The sequence below is a fragment of the Egretta garzetta genome, unplaced genomic scaffold (genome assembly GCF_000687185.1).
Source record: "Egretta garzetta isolate BGI_Z169 unplaced genomic scaffold, ASM68718v1 scaffold4, whole genome shotgun sequence".
NCBI classification, from domain to species: domain Eukaryota; kingdom Metazoa; phylum Chordata; class Aves; order Pelecaniformes; family Ardeidae; genus Egretta; species Egretta garzetta.
In genome coordinates, this window is record NW_009259329.1 from 180,905 (window position 1) to 197,379 (window position 16,475).

The 16,475-nt window shown below is 45.3% G+C and overlaps 1 protein-coding gene across 1 annotated transcript in view; it reads left to right on the forward strand.

The window, feature by feature from the left end:
• RFX2 (regulatory factor X2) overlaps nucleotides 1-16,475 on the forward strand; it is a 32,286-nt gene that overhangs the window by 10,382 nt on the left and 5,429 nt on the right. The window contains 9 exon segments of the mRNA XM_009636678.2: nucleotides 207-281; nucleotides 6,564-6,745; nucleotides 9,503-9,622; nucleotides 10,729-10,844; nucleotides 11,748-11,866; nucleotides 12,181-12,293; nucleotides 14,252-14,403; nucleotides 15,433-15,530; nucleotides 16,195-16,344. Of these exon segments, the coding sequence (XP_009634973.2) occupies nucleotides 207-281; nucleotides 6,564-6,745; nucleotides 9,503-9,622; nucleotides 10,729-10,844; nucleotides 11,748-11,866; nucleotides 12,181-12,293; nucleotides 14,252-14,403; nucleotides 15,433-15,530; nucleotides 16,195-16,344 (1,125 nt within the window).

The window sequence follows — 16,475 nt, forward strand, 5'->3', positions numbered from 1 at the left end:
CATGCCATACAATAACATCTCTGCAGCTTCATCCCATAAGGACTGTGCCTCATCTATTTGCATCTTTTTCACAAGCTTGTTGATATAAAGCATTAATCATTCAAATATTAATAAAGAAATAATAATCCTGGCTGTTGCTAACTATCTGATTTCCTTTCTTTTTCTTTTTTCCTTTTTTTTTTTTTCCCTGTGCACATTTTCTTTAGCTTGAAATGGCGATTGAAAATCTACAAAAAAATGAAGGGATTACATCACACAAAACCAATTTGCTCAACAGCCATGTAAGTTGCAATCAGAATTTACAACCTTTTTCCTGCTTTGGTAGGAGCATTATCCGTAGCTCTTTGGTGTATTCAACAGCACGAGCCACTCAAAGCAGCCTGTGATTCAGCTGTGCTGCCCAAAGCAGCCCATTCCCAAGAAACAAGAATCTGCAAGAAGTGCCATGAGATGAATGTTTGTTTATGAGATGCTCTGGATTCTGTTAACTGCTTCTACCCTGTGTTTATTTCTTTCATCTGCCTTGCAATGGAAATTGCTGGCAATTAGATAAACACATTTGAGGAAGTTCTTTCCTTTCACTGGAATTGAAAAATGGCTGGAAAATAACTTGCAATTCTACAGCAATAACTTGGCGTGAATCACGACAGATATCCCTTAGATGGCGCGTACCAAAAGCCTGCTCCTGTGAATGCTTTTATTGCCTTTCTCTGTGCCTCAGGAAGACCATCACTGTTACAATGCTACGCTAAATCCATGTGCTAGACCTCTCTCTTCTCGCTGTGCCAACCATTTCCCTGCTTTGTGTAAAGTTCCCACTATTCTACTGGGCCTTCTGCATCATGGTTTATGGCTCCCAGGCAGTAATGCTTAACGGTGAGCACATGCCCGTGTGAGATTTGAAGGGTCTAATTCAAGTCCTGTTGAAGTCGGTGGACTTGCCTTGACTTCATTGTGTTCTGGATTAGGCTGAAGCATGTTCTGCACCGATAAATCACAGTACACAAAGTGGTACTTATTTATCCTAACAGATTTCCTTTTGCTTTGTATTTGGGGGCAGATCTGTTGTCGTTCTTAGGTCCTGAAAAAAAAATCTTTGCCCTCTTCACCCTAGAGAAATAGCCTGAGAAAATGAAAGGAACATTAAACCTAACGGTCTGATTCTCTTAAGCTGATGTCGAGCTCCAAACCAGGGCTCCTGGCTAAGCTCGATCCTTATTTCAGCTTCCAGAAATTGAAGGTTCCTTGTTGTAGTTGGGGAAACATAAACCTGCAGAATCGGGCTGGTAGTTTCTGTTCTGAGCATCTCTGTGCATCCCTCCTGTCCCAGGCTGTGGCCGTGCTCGCACGCCTGTGCTGTGCCCCGAGCGCTGTGCAGATTTGTCCAGGGATAATGTTGCCTCTGCAGAGTTTTTCTTGTTTGACCCAGTGCAGAAAGGGACAGAGCAGAGCAGGATGGGGTGGTATTGAAGGAGGTTTGAAAAAAGGCAGGAAAAGGGCAGAGGAAAGAAAGCAAAGATAGAAAAGAGTTGGGTCCTGATCCAGCCTCCCATCAGATCTTCCCCAGGGGAAGGATCTGTCTGCAGGGTAGAAGTGAAGAACTTAGAGTCTCCCTTCTTAGGTGACAATTCATAGTTTGGCATAAGGCTTAATTTTTTTTTACAAATTCTAAAGCAAATAAACTACCTCCTGAGCATGTGTGTGCACATCAGCTCCCTGCTCCTCCCTGCTGAAGATGTCGGCCCAGGCAAAAGCAACGTGCTGCCCTGAGCAGCTCCAGGGTAATTGCCAAAGCACAGAGCCTGAGCCAAGGAAACTTGCGGGGCCCTTGCTGCCCTGTGAACCTCCAGTGTCCTTGCTCTGCCTTCCCGGAGCATGGAGCGATGTCTGCGGACACGTGGGAATAACGAGGAGGTGATGGTACGAGCAGTGCCTGTAGGAAACGCAGCACGTTGCAGAACCCGGTCAGGCAATCCCTTTCCAGAGCTGGAGGAAGGGTGGTGCTGCTGCCCAGGGAGGCTGCGAGGAGGTTTGTAGGAGGTTCTCAGGACTCGACTGAATGAGCCATTGACTGGACCTGACCCCTCCTTGGAAGTGAGCCCTGATTTGAGTAGGAGGCTGGACTGGAATCATAGAATCATCATCAAATGGTTTGGGTGGGAAGGGACCTGTAAAGGCCACCCAGTCCCACCCCCTGCCATGAGCAGGGGCATCTTCCCCTTGAGCAGGGTGCTCAGAGCCCCCTCCAGCCTGGCCTTGGGTGTTCCCAGGGATGGGGCAGCGACCGCCTGGAGACTGCCAGAGGTTGCTCCCAACTGCAGTGTATGGGACGGCCGATGAGCGTGCAGCGCCGAACCTCTCTGCACACCTTCCCCATCTCGTGCTGTGTTACAAGGGTTTCTGCCGTCTGGGATGTTGCGCTTCCCACCTCTTTCTGTTTAAAAAAAAACAAACCAAAAAAACGGACAGAGGATTCCCTATCCCAAATGCTTGTGTGACTGACACACAATATTGCCAGGCTTGCTCACAAGAACCAGAAAGCGAAGCAGCAGCTGACTGTGGTTTGTCAAGGCTGAAAGCAAAATCTGAACTTGACAAAAGCTAGTAGCCGAGGAATTTGTGAGATAATGTAATTGCACTCTTAGTTGTGACTTAATTGCTTTTTGCCTTAAGGTTGCAGAGTTTTTCATTGTGTTCTGTCCCTCGTTTTAAATTTCACATTTTGCAAATCTGTAAATTCTTGCAATAATGGTTTATTTTGTTGCCGTCAGCAGATATTTCATGCCAGGAATCCTTGTGTTTTTATTTTTTTTTTTTAAAAAAAAGGAAAACTAAAGGTATCTCAGTCAAGAGGGAAATTTTTACACAGTACTGTGTAAAAGGCAATGTGAAATGGAGCCACACTTGATAATTTAGCTTCAAAGACTCTCTCAGAGGTTATTTAAGTGCACTTGAAAGATCAAATTTGGAAGTCTCAGCTAATGTTAATACCCCAGTGGCCCCTGATGTTTCTAATGAAATTATGTCAATCTATTGCTGTTACCAAAAAAGCTGTGCTCACCAGTGTACTCGAGTCGCTGGGTCAGAGCATTACTACTTTGCCAATTATGAGCTTGCAGATGATGCAAAGAAATCGGAGAAAAATGACTGCAATTTTTGTGCATGAATGCCTGAAGCTGGGCCCATAAGGAAGAAGCTGGATGCTATAACCAGCCTGAGGCCCTGCGGCTCCTGGATATGCAGAGCACTTATAGGAGCAGGGGGAAAATGTATTTTTTTGTCACTGCCTGTAAAACAAAACCCCAAAACCCCCCAAAATAACTCCCCAAAAAACATTGGCCTTCTTCCCTGTGGGTGAACCTAAAATGAGATTGAACAGAGAAGTAGGAAAACTGTTAAAGGGAATAATTCTCCCTTGGCCAGGGGAGGAATGTAACGAGTTAATGAAGGGTGAATCTCCTGCTCAGTGGAGAAAGGCTCATGTACATGGATGGCTTGGGGCTTATCGATGCAAGGGACCAGAGCTGACAGGCACTCGTTCTAGAAAAGAGATTTTTCAGGAAAATACACAGGTTTTGATGAAACTTTAATTGCAAAAGATTGGTGGGGTTGAGCAGGGAACCCCTGGCGCAAGGGAAGCGTTTCTCCCCATCGCTGAGCTCGGGATGCTCGGCAGCACGTGGGTGGTCCAGGGTCAGTCCTAACTCTGAGCTGGACTGAGGGGGGACTTAGGAACCTGCTCCTCTTAGTTCAGATAAAAACACCTTAAATATGAACCACAAATGTGTGTCTTCATTGGTTTCTTTTTCCTAGAAGTTCCCGTAAGAAAACCTCTCCAAACCTGAACCTTCAGAAAAAAAAGGGGGGTTTCTTTTCTCAGGCAGCCCTGTGTGTCGCTTTGTCCATCCTTAAAGAGCCATCCTTGAATCAAACAAGGACAAGGTTTTTGCTAAAGATTTTTCTTTTTTTAAATCAAAACAAAGAGTCAATAGGAATAAAGTAGAAAGGAAATTGAAATGTTCCCCTGTAGTGCCCGTAACAAAGCAGCATATGGCTGCGGAGCGATTTTATTGGAACCTGATCGTGGTATAAACAGGAATGAAGCTGTAGAATATCTTGTCATTGTCACAACTGAGCAAAATTCAAAAAGTAAACAGAATAAGGGATACAAATGGAATGAATCTTTCATGCTCTCATTTTAAGTGCCCGGTTTGTTACTACTAATGCAGGCAGAGTGAAAATCATGTTTTGAAAATGATTTATATTCTGACAAATTTTTTTTTCAGCTCTTTTGTGTGTTTCGTAATAGATTTCTAATTCAGGAGTGGGAGCTTATGTTGTGAAACTCTGTAACGTTTAAAGGAATATAAAGAGACCCTTGCAGAAAAGGAAAGCTGGAAGATGAAGGGAATATCTGGGATTAGACTAAAAATGTCCAGGATCAAATTTAAATTAAAGGGTTTTACCTATACCTGAATTTTCCGTAGTAACATGCAACTTTTATTGTTTTTGTAAGGCTTGGGATTAGAACAGGTTTGGAAAATAAATAGCTGATCCGCATTCAGTATCTTCCATAGGATAAATAAAATAAATGGTTAAAAAAAAGAAAAAAGAGCCTTCTTAACCATTAATCTTTTAAATACAGGGGATGGGCCAAATTAGCACAGATGTGGACTACTGAAAAACTGAGCTCCTGCTGGTCTTTTATGTCAAAAACACCGGGGGCCACTTTTGTTAGAGCTTAATGGGTGGGGGAGGCTCAGGGCTACCGAACGGCTTTCGGGGCTTCCCCGGGATGTCTTTTCTGCAGATGAGAGCACGAAGGGACGTGGATCATTAGCAAACACCACCTCTTAGGACTGTAGGGTTTGGAGGTCAGAAAGACGTTTGTCCCTGGAAGAACACAGCGAAGAGTGTCTTAGGTGAGGTGTAACTGAAGGAAGGTGGGAAGGTGGCAAGCAGCTCTGTGAAAAGCAAGACAGAAGGGAAAATGGCCAAGAGGTTTTCCTTCTTCCAGCTGTGGCAGCCCCTGGTCTGCTCCAAAGGCCACCAAAAGTGATGGATCCTATCATTTGAACTTGTGGTTGCATTGGATCAAACCCAACTAATGAATGAAATAGTTTTTAACTGTAGAGCTTTGGATTCAGCTCGTTTTATGTAGCAGAAGTTTAAATTTGGATGTGTGAATGATTACCACAGAACATACACTCGTAGGTGCTGAAAAGCCTTTGTGTGAGAGCAAAGTTGGTTATGAAATGCAGAAACCGAAAATAACTCAGTGGAGTGAGGCGTCGGAGGTGTCATTGCACACTTCAGGTTGTATTTTCACTGAGTTACTGATATAAAACTCAAGTATAGTGGTGAATTGGGACCCCAAAGCTTCACCAAGAGAAAATGGTGGAAAAGAGCTGGATACGGGAGTCCGAGTGGAGAGGATTTAAGCATAGGCCAGCTTGTGCATGGTTAAATCCCACTGATTTCTAGACTTAAGTTTGTGCTTAACTACAGTACGTGCTTGAACTATTTGTCGTAAGGAGATGATGCGGGTAATATTTTGGCATCCATAACCTGTTTTGCCACTGATCCGGTACAAATGCAGCTGCTTCTGGTGGAGCCATGCCTCCTGGGCATGCAGGGATGGAGGTCTGGATGGAGAGGAAAATCTTGAAAATGTTAATCCCAAATCTCCCTAATGACAACGAAGGGGATCTTACCAAACCTACCGATTTTACTCCATTTGTACATCCAGTTCCTTCAAAAATCACTTAATATAACACTTATTTTCTTGATGCTGAAGTCATTTAGCCAATTAAAGGAGATTGGGGGGTTTGTCTTTTTGCTGTGTCCTGTGCTGACACTGTGTGCCGGGCCTGCCCTTTCAGACCAGCTGGGTATAAATAATTTATATGTAATTGCAAACTGTAATCGACAGAAATGTCAGAAGAAGTTCAGACAGTAAATTTGGAAAAATAGATGGAAGCCCTCAGATTTTTGAGGTTGCTTTGGTAACCATTAATTTTATTGGTAAGTGAACAGTTGCAGACATGCCAATCTTCAAATTAATAAAGCCTTTGCAGGCTATTTAGTTTGCCTAAATTTTATTCCTCTTGGGCAGTATCTTAACATCTTTATTCTTGAAAAACATGAGTTCTTAAAAACATGAGCTTTATTTTGGTTCTGCAGGAATTCATCTGAATCCGAGGTGGACACTGAGATGGCAGGCGGAACATGTTTAATGCCCTCGCAGAATCTGACAGTGTTTTTGTTGGGTTATTAGCTTTGGGCTGGGGGTCCTTTTACTTTCATAAAAATGCAGCTGACCTAAGTTATATAAATTAACTTATATGAATTAACTAGTTCTCTTGAAGTCAATGTCACATGGGCTCTCATGAGCTCACTGCAGGGGGATCGGACTAGGTGACCTCTAGGGGTCCCTTCCAACCCAAAACACTCTATGATTCTATGATTCTGTGACATTTAAGCATTGACATTGTTGTCCGCAGCCGGTTCCAGCCCTCTTTAGACTTTCATGTGTTCTTTATTTATGTTTTCCATACATAAAGCTCCAGTGGTTGTTGGACAACTACGAGACGGCGGAAGGTGTCAGCCTTCCCAGGAGCTCTCTCTACAACCATTACCTGCGGCACTGCCAGGAGCACAAACTGGATCCAGTGAACGCCGCTTCCTTCGGAAAACTGATCCGGTCGGTGTTCATGGGGCTGAGGACTCGCCGCCTGGGAACCAGGTTGGTGTGAATCTGCATTTGAACAAAAAAACCCCAAGCTCCTACAACTTCTCTCATGCGTACTGAGAACCTACTGAGCATCATTTAGCAGGGACAGGTCTTCCTTCCAAGATTTACAGAAACAACCAACTCTGATCCTGTGGGAAAAAAAATTGCTATTCTGAAACGCAGAAGTAATTTCTGTGTGTCGTGAGGCAAAGCTGCTTTCTCACCATGAATCAGCAGCGTGAGAGGCTTGACAATGCAGTTAATTTCAGACACGCTCCAGGTCTCTGGTGACGATGTCTTGTCCAGCCACACAGTGGAATTTGGTCTCAGTCCATTTCCTGAGGAGCCTAGGTATGTTCTGTTTGAACCTAGGCTTCTTCTCATTCCATTCCTGTCTCAAAAAGATGAAGTAACTAAGAGGAGTATGGCCAGGAGGTTCTCCTCCCCCTCTGCTCTGCCCTGCTGAGACCCCACCTGGAGCACTGGGTCCAGTTCTGGGCTCCCCGGTTCAAGAAAGATGAGGAACACCTAGAGAGAGTTCAGAGGGAGAGCAACAAGGATGATGGGGGGACTGGAGCATCTCCTCTACGAGGAAAGGCTGAGGGAGCTGGGCTTGGCTGAGAGGGGATCTCATCAACACGTACAAATATCTCAAGGGTGGGGGTCACGAGGACAGAGCCAGACTCTTCTCAGCGGTGCCCAGCTCCAGGACAAGGGGCCATGGGCACAACCTGAAGCAGAAGAGGTTCCAGTTGAACGGGAGGAAGAACTTGTTGACTGTGAGGGTGCCCGAGCCCTGGCCCAGGAAGAGCTGCAGAAGTCCCTTCCAACCCCTGCCATGCTTGGATTCTGTGATTCTACGATCTTCACAATTGCTGCTGTCAGCTGCAGAGCCCAAAATTCTGATGCAGTGAATCAATTTCTCCCTCTGGGTCCGGTAAAGTTCCTCCATCACAGATGAGAACAGAACCCGTGCCCACATCTTTGATGCAGACAAGCTGTACAGATGTAAACGGCTTATTTCTTAAATTCCCAAAGTGGCAAGCTGAATCTTGTGACAAACTTTTTCTTTTAAAACATCAAAGATCCGTATGATGTTACAACAGAAGCGTAACATAAGAAAGGGTAATTGCTGTAATTACATAGGTGTCCTTCAAGGGAGCATCCAAAGTATCTGCACAGCTTGCACAGCTGAGTTTGCATTTCATCCCAGCTTCTAATTTAAATAAAGTAGCCGATACACTAGAGAAACAGCGATTGTTCTGATTGTGTAAGATTTTATAGTAAAATTCCAGCTTAGCTATTTGGGCTTCAAAATGAGAACAAAACCAGATGTGTCCAGGGCATTCCACAGCTGGAACGTGGAGGCAGCGGTCGTAGGAAGAACAGGGGAGAGTTTGGGTTTCTGTACGTTGGTTCAAGTGCAAGAGCTCTGAAGTAAATTTCTCAAGAGGAGAGAAATTCTTTTAATCCTATCAAGGATTAAAGAAAAAACAAACAAGGAAAAAAACCACTTAAAATTGCAAATGTGCAGGCTGGAAAGGATACAGTAAACCTCAATAAACATGGAAATAGCTGTCCACTGTTATTTTCTTATTCATTTAGATTATAAATGTAGCTGTTATTTAATTTGCAGGCACTTAAAATACTTAAGACGTGGCTGAAGTGTTCCCCATACCTGAGCACTCAGTGTATGTAAACCCCTTCGGTTCAGTGAAAAAGACTGTATGATTCAACCGTCCCCTTGAAAGGAGAAAACTCCCCCAACAAGGAGGAAAGGGTTAATTCATTGACAAATATTCCTCTCCTGAATTTCTCTATGTAATTTTCCAACGGGAAGCATCATTGGATTTAAGGCGCCTCCAGACCCTGTCGGAGTGACACAGCAGATGGATTTTAAGCAACCCCAATAAGAGGGCTCTGGAGACCCCGCTGCTGCTCCCCTGGCTTGGTCTCCTCTCCCACTGAGGACTCAGCTCAACTGTTGTTAGCACCAAATTGGCCAAAGCCAAGCTGGAGATACTGTCATCATGTATCCATGGCTGCATAATTGTCCTTCTCGCTCCCAAACGCCGACGCTTGGGGATTGAAAAATTTCAGTTTGGTGGAAAAACTTGAACTGAGACATCTGTCTAATGTGAGGGAAAGGCATTCGCCTGAGGAGCATCACAGCAGCTTTACTGACCAGCAAAGGAAAAATAATTACAGCCTGGTTTGCTTGCAGAAAGCTTTCATTTTTTTACAAAAACTACAAAAATGAGCAACTCCAAGAGCAAAGCCACATCAAAGCCTGTTGCTGTTGCTGTGAAAGTGCTGGCAACAGAGAGACATTTTTCTTATTGTAGTTGACTATTCAGTCAGGCTTGTTTTATCCAAGTCTAGATAAAGATGGAAGTTTGTTTTTGTGGAAAAACCAAATCCTTAAACCCTCATCAAATAGCAAAGTGTCCCCTGAGGTCTGTCTGTCATTCTGTTTAATAATGCTTTGTATTGTAGCACTTGTCTCTTCTTCTCCAGTTACCATGGGTTACTTGGAACAAACCTTGCTGGGTTTTAAATGTGGATGTCACTGAACTTTGCGACACGTGGTTTTAAATTTTATAGGGGATGATGGCATTCATTAGTTCATTAGTTCAGCCATTCAAAGAGCGCTTGGCAGCAAACCGACGTGTGCTGTAAGAAGTAGGGTGTATTGTCAAAACAAGCCTAGGAGTAAATTGCAGGGCTACGATGTCCCTTCCATTGACCAGCTTACACTGATACTTCCAGGGGAAACTCCAAATATCATTATTACGGGATCCGTCTAAAACCAGAGTCTCCGCTGAACCGTTTGCAGGAGGACGCCCAGTACATGGCAATGAGGCAGCAGCCCATCCACCAGAAGCAAAGGTAGGTGCTCTCAGTTTCTTGGAGCTTGCTAGAGGTGTCCCCAACACTGCCACGGGCAAGGGTCTTTGCACAAAGAAAGCTGCAGACCCCATCTTGGGACTTGGCTTGGCTTGGGACCAAAGGGAGCGTGTTGGGACAGTTCAAACCCGAGTGTTGCTGAAGTGCCAGAGCTGAGCTGTGGAAGAGGAGACTGCAAGTCGCCGGCTGCTCTGAGTAGTGGAAGGGTCCAAACCCAATTCTGGTCTGTGGAAACATTCAAGGCCAGGTTGGAGGGGGCTCTGAGCACCCTGCTCAAGTGGAAGATGCCCCTGCTCGTGTCAAGGGTGGGACTGGGTGTCCTTTACAGGTCCCTTCCAGCTTAAACCATTCTATGAGTCTATGAAACGGCATTTATCCGGCATTTATTCTGTTTGCCAGTGGCTTGATTCAGCCGGCTGCTGCAGAGGATGCCACCGTACGTGCCGCTTCTCACTGCCTGACTGAACGGTTTTAGGACCTCAGCTATGGAGTTACTTGTGCCAAATCAGTGTAGAGGACTTGAGGGCTTGTGTTGTGCTTGGGTGGGGTTTGGGGGGGTTTTGTTTGTTTTTTTTCTTTTGTGCAATACTGCAAGTTAAATAGTGCTGTGGTTAGTCTTGTGTGTGAGTAATTCTGAATATAAAATACAATGTGCAAAGGAATTTGGAATTGTCTCCTGGAAGCACGGACACTTCTGGTTCTTGCTGGAGTGAAGAAGGAGCAGAAGAATTTATTTCTCCAGCTTCTAAACAGAAAGTAAATGCAAAAGTCAGCTCCCGAGACTGAGAGTCTGTGCTCTGGCACCCGCTCCAGCTCTGCTTCTCATTTTCTTTTTCTTTTTTTGGTGTCACCTTGGGCAAACTTCTTAACCCCTTTAATTCTGTCTTGAGGAGTGCTTTACAAAAGAAGGTTCTCATTTTTCCCCTCCACTTGTGTAGATGATATAAGTCGTCACCCCCCAAAACGCTGGCCTTCAATGAAACCTCATGTATTACATATAAAACAAAAGTCTGCATGACCAGGGTTGCAAATAACGTATACGTGTTTGCTCGTGCCTGCGTAAATCCCAAGCCACGCTCTAAATTTAGGTACAGACCTGCGCAGAAGATGGATGGCGTGGCAGAGAGCGGGTCCAACAGTAACCCCCACACTACGCCGGAGCAATCAGTTGCTGCTCAAAGTCAACATCATCAGCAATTCATAGGTGAGGAGACTGCTTTAATGCGTTCGATATCTCACGTCTAGGCTTATAACTGTAAGAGGAAGGAAGGTCTTGCCCAGCAAGCCCCATCTGTCGGCATTTGTTTGCTTTTCTGATAAATCCACAGTTACATATCTACTTTATATATAGTATATATTCCAGAGAGCTCTGGTAATGTCACACTTGCTAAGTTTATTTGCTAACTGCCATACCCACAGGAAGGCTTCTTCCTCATACCATCAGGTCTGTCGGTTCCCTCTAAGCGTGTTTTTAACGTGCCTGGTTTTATCCAAATTAGATGGAAGGTCCTGAAGAGCCTTGCTAAGACAGGCAGCCAGGGGGAGAAGGGCGATTCTCTTCATTGCAAAGGCTGCAATATGCGTCCGATGCAGACGATCCTCACGGACCTTCTCCTCGGGAGACAAGCTCTCTGGCTTTGCTGGTCGTGGATGTACATGTCTCCGTCATCTCCTGTAGAGATACCAAATCCTGGCCAGCTCTGAGCCTTCTCTGAAGTACAATTGCTCCTGATACGTCTGCTGCCCAATTATATTTTCCATTGTACTCTCAAAATACCAGAGAGACATTTTTCAGGCTTCAGAGAAAATCTAATAGGAAGCGCAGGAGATGACGGCAATGTGTTCTTGTTTCTTTTGTAACAGAGAGAAAGAAAACATTTTCCTTTCCACACTGAATCACATGGGCTGTGGTTGTTCACTTTTTGCCCAGTATAGCAGCATGAAAGCATGGGGAAAGTACCAGATTATCGGTCTCATTTCTTCTGTTTTATCCCCAGTTGAAACACGGAAGATGCCACCAGCGACAGCAGCACCTTGCAGTCATCTGTAGTCCTGCGTAGCTGAGTGCTCCTAATTCTCACCATCTTTCCCAATCATTTTTCCCTAGATGTAACCCACGTCTTTCCCGAGTTCCCAGCCCCTGACCTAGGTAACGTCCTCCTACAAGAAGGGTTCACCATGAATGATGTGAAAACTCTGCAGCTTCTTTACAGGCGACACTGCGAGGTGATTATTTGGCATATTTTCAACTGATTTATTAATTGATGTGGGACATAATTCATGTGCTCATCTCATAGCCTGCTCTTGGGAAAAGCTAGAATATAATAGGGAATGCTTGATTTGCTAGGTATTGCAACTCAAATATTGTCATTTTTTCATTGCGTGACCTGTTTTATGTTATGTTGATTATTAAAACAACGCCCTTTCTGTTACTTTTCTTGTAAATTATTTAACCTAAATGGCAGCACCTGAAATTTATGCTTACACTGTGTGACAGGATGCTAGCAGAGCAGCTAACAAGTTGTGTTCGTTGTTGTTAGGCGACTTTGGATGTCGTAATGAATCTTCAATTTCATTATATTGAGAAACTGTGGCAATCCTTCTGGAGTCCTAAAACACCATCTAGTGATGGCTCTACCACCCTGCCGGCCAGGTACACCGCTGTGCTTTCATTATTTCTGAATGATCCTTTTTTTGGTGGTATTTTATCTTTTAAAAATGCATGAAGTATTTTCAGCTTCATTAGGCATTTTGAGCGTTTCGTAGGGCTTGGAAGTATTTAATTCCCCACAGCATCGTTACAAAGAGTGTCGGAAGTGTTTAATACCGTAATGACCGTGCCAAATTCAGACCTCCGAGGAAAGCATCTGCTCTGATGGTGTACATCTATGTGCCTTCCGCCCCCCCGTAACAAGTGTGAATCCAAAATGCAGAGAGCGTTTGGATGGATGCGAACGGGACGATGCTTTTGTAAACGGTCAGCGGGAGCAGACAGTAACGATTCCCTGTCATTCGGTATCGGTCTCGAGTGACATCTCAGGCTCAGGTTTTAGTGACCTCTAGACTGACTCACTTCTTTGGGTGGCTATCCAAATCTTCAAGTGCCTCGTGTTTTGAGGCAGATGATGGCAAACGAAGCTGCTCCGATCTTTGTACTCCTGCCTGGCTCTTTGTTACTGCCTTTTCTTCACCCTTTTTGCGTTTACCAACTTGGTCTGCGGCCAAGAGCCAAGGGAATGGAAATCAGTGAAAATAGAGAAAATTGAAAAGATGAAAGTTTCTTGTTAAAATCTGTATTAGAAGTCTGTACTGTCCACTTCTACAGATTCTATAAGGACTTCTGATACTGACATTTTATATTCAGAAGAAAAATGGTAAAAGTTTGAGTAATAAGCAAATACCCCATAATAATCTGTAGAATACGGCCCTGTTGTCCTCAGTAGATTTTACCGAGTGGATGTTTTCCCACAAAGAACCACTGTGGCTTTGCCTGACTGTTTCAAAATCTCCTTTACTTAGGGGTATATCCCCCAGGCATATTGCCACAGCAGATAGGCTCCCTGGATACTGGAGACAGCGTTTCTGCAGGGCTCTGTCTGAGCCAAGGCTGCGCGCTCTCGTAGCTCTCCATACCGCTGCTAATGATCACGCTAGGTAAATAAAGCACTCCCTCCCCCTGCTTTATTTATATACAAATATAAAAGCAAAATATTATCAAAGTGGCAATGAAAGCATGAGAAAATGCAGAATACGGTTCCACTTAACAGAAAGGTCAGATCCTTGATGGCCACTTTCTCCATGTGAGTGTTCTAGGAGTACGCCTGTGGAGTTCGTTTACAAAAAGCGCTCAGGCAGAGGCTATAAGTACCTCCTCCTTATGGTATGGCCAAGGCTTGGCTTTAACGGTTTCGATGTAAGGCACGGGGATAGTCCCTTGCAGATTCCCAGTTCCCAGCGTAGTGTCTTAGCAGCTCTGCTTTGATGCTCTGGCATTGCATTAAGGCTTCCCTCTTCTCTGCTTGCTGTTTAACCAAATATCTTATGCCTTAATCATGCAGAAAAAGTTTCCTTACATGTATAAAGCAAAAATAACGCAAGCTTCATTGACTTCATTCAGTTAGAGACAATATGCTCCCTTCTCATAAAAGCACCAAATCTTTTTCCTTCTGAAAAAATGAGGCGTTAAACACCTCAAAACCACTTGTAGGATCTCTCAGTACTGGCTCAAAAACCATTTGCTGCAAACATTTTGTCCCTGCTGCGACAGCTGAGGATGTTTGGAGCAGGGGAGAGAGGCGTGAAGGGTTTGGAAATAGCTAAGCCTTTGTTGCTGAAATGACTGTGCTAAAGTACACATGAACCCAAAGAAGTGAAGGCCAAGCACCAGGAGATATGAATTTGAGGAAAAATGTGGTCAGAGCTCTGACCCCACGGCCAGAGAGGCGCTTGCAGCGTCAGGGAAGACTTGGACAAACGATCAAACATTTCCTTTTGAAAGAAACATGAAAGGCTTTTTTCTGCTGAAAACCAGGGTTAGAAATTGAAAGGAAGGGTGAATGCACCGAATGCAAACGTGCTGCTAACACTGCCTCCTTCCTCCTCCTCCCACAGCGATGAAGAGCACGAAGGCACTCTCCCAAAACATAAGCTGATCACTCTGTGCAAATACGAACCCATCCTCAAATGGATGAGAAGCTGCGATCACATCTTGTACCAGGCCCTGGTGGAGATTCTCATCCCAGACGTGCTCAGACCGGTGCCCAGTGAGTATCCTGCGGCGTGGTCGGGAGGACACGGGTGGTCCTGGCTCCTGCTCAGCTCCTGCTCCTTGCTGGGCTGAGTATGGGATGTTGTGTCTGACAAAAGGCGATCCATGATTCAGTCTGGCTACCACTTGCCGCAAAAGTTTCCCTTGTAGAAGCTGATTTAGAGGTTTTTGTTTTGAATACAAGCCAAAATACGGCGACAGCAATATTTCTCCTGCAGCATTGCTCTGCATCAATGGTACTCTGTGGAAATTCCCTGCTTTTTAAAATTTGGTTTATTGCATATCGCATCTCCTGACTCTGGCTAGGAGTTAAGGTAAAAGCATAATCTTAATGCACAAGTAAGCATGGCTAATCCTTGGAGATCATATCTTTGTTTATGTAGGGCCATGCTGTCCCCTACTGCACCTGGAAATTTGGGGTCAACTTTTTTTTGGGGAGTTTAGTGATGGGATATCGAGGGTTTTCCCTCTGATTTGGCTCCTCAGTGAAGCGTGTGTGTCAGACTCCCTGAGGCCATCGGCTGGGCTGAGCAGTACTGGCAAGCCGTGTCCCTCTGAGCTGCTGTTGTCAGTCTACAAGCTGGGGCACATGTGTGGCTTTAAAGAGCATATTTCAACATTTGGGAAATGCTCAGAAGGATCATGAATAAGAAAAGGATAAGAAAGAATAAGAATAAGAAAATAAGAACAAGAACAAGGATAAGAACAAGAAGCATTCAAGGCCAGGTTGGACGGGGCTCTGAGCAACCTGATCTAGTTAGCGGTGTCCCTGCTCACTGCAGGGGGGTTGGACTAGATGACCTCTAGGGTCCCTTCCAACCCAAAACATTCTATGATTCTAAGAATAAGAATAAGAGTAAGAATAAGGTAAGATAAGATAGTCTGAGTGCATCTCAGGACCCAGCTAAATCAAGATCACAGCTAACAGATCAGAGGCTGTGCTTTCCACCGCAGTCCTCAGCTAGAAAGTTGGGTCCAAAGATGATATGGAGCAGCCTTTCTAACTCTACAGACTTCTTTGCAGGCACACTTACACAGGCCATTCGTAATTTTGCCAAGAGTTTGGAAGGGTGGCTGATGAACGCAATGAGTGAATTTCCCCCCCAGATTGTCCAGACCAAGGTAAGCAGAGGGAGCACGGTGCAGCTCAGGGGTATGAACTGAGTGGGCATGTGTGCGTGTTGCAGTTTTCCACAGTGATTGGAAATCACTGGTGGGCTTTGGCCGCGTGTACTCCAGACTAGCACGATGTAATGGATAATTATGAACCAAAATCAGCAAGGAGTGGGAGGACAGGTAGGGCAATTCCTTTGTACTGGAAGCTGATGGTGCTCTGTCCATCGAGCTGTTCCCATGTCCTGAAATTGCAGATAAAGCTCTCTGGAAGGAAATCTCTGCACTGGGATGAAGCTGTCCTACTAGAAGGTGCAGGACACCTCACGGACGGAAGGGAATTGCAGAGACTGAGCCTAAGGCTGCTACTCCCCCTCACCTAAAGCCATGGACTCTAGCAGCATGTTCTTACCTTGCTGGTCTCTGCTGGAGGCAGAGCATGAAAACCTGTTGGTTTAAAGAAAAGAAATGCAGGGGCTGGTTTGCAAGGTGCAAAAGATGCTGCAGAAGTGCTGCGCTGGAGCACTCGCGTGTGCTTTGGGCAGCAGCGTGGGTGGGACTGTGCAGGTTACCCCAGCTGATGGGTGCTGTGTGCTTGAGCTCAGCCTTGGGAAGACTTTGCCTTCCAGCCCCGTGGCCTCCTGCTGACGGTGCCCCATGTGCTGTGTTGCAGGTCGGGGTAGTGAGTGCCTTTGCGCAGACGTTGCGGAGATACACATCCCTGAACCACCTGGCTCAGGCCGCCCGTGCGGTGCTGCAGAACACTTCCCAGATAAACCAGATGCTCAGCGATCTCAATCGGGTGGACTTCGCCAATGTGCAGGTAACTTAGGGTGTCTTTTCCTAGGCCGTGTTGTCTAGAGCTGGGACTCTACCATGTCGTGGTTTAACCTGGCTGGCAACTCAGCACCACGCAGCCGCTCGCTCCCTCCCCCCCCCCCCCCCGTGGGGGGG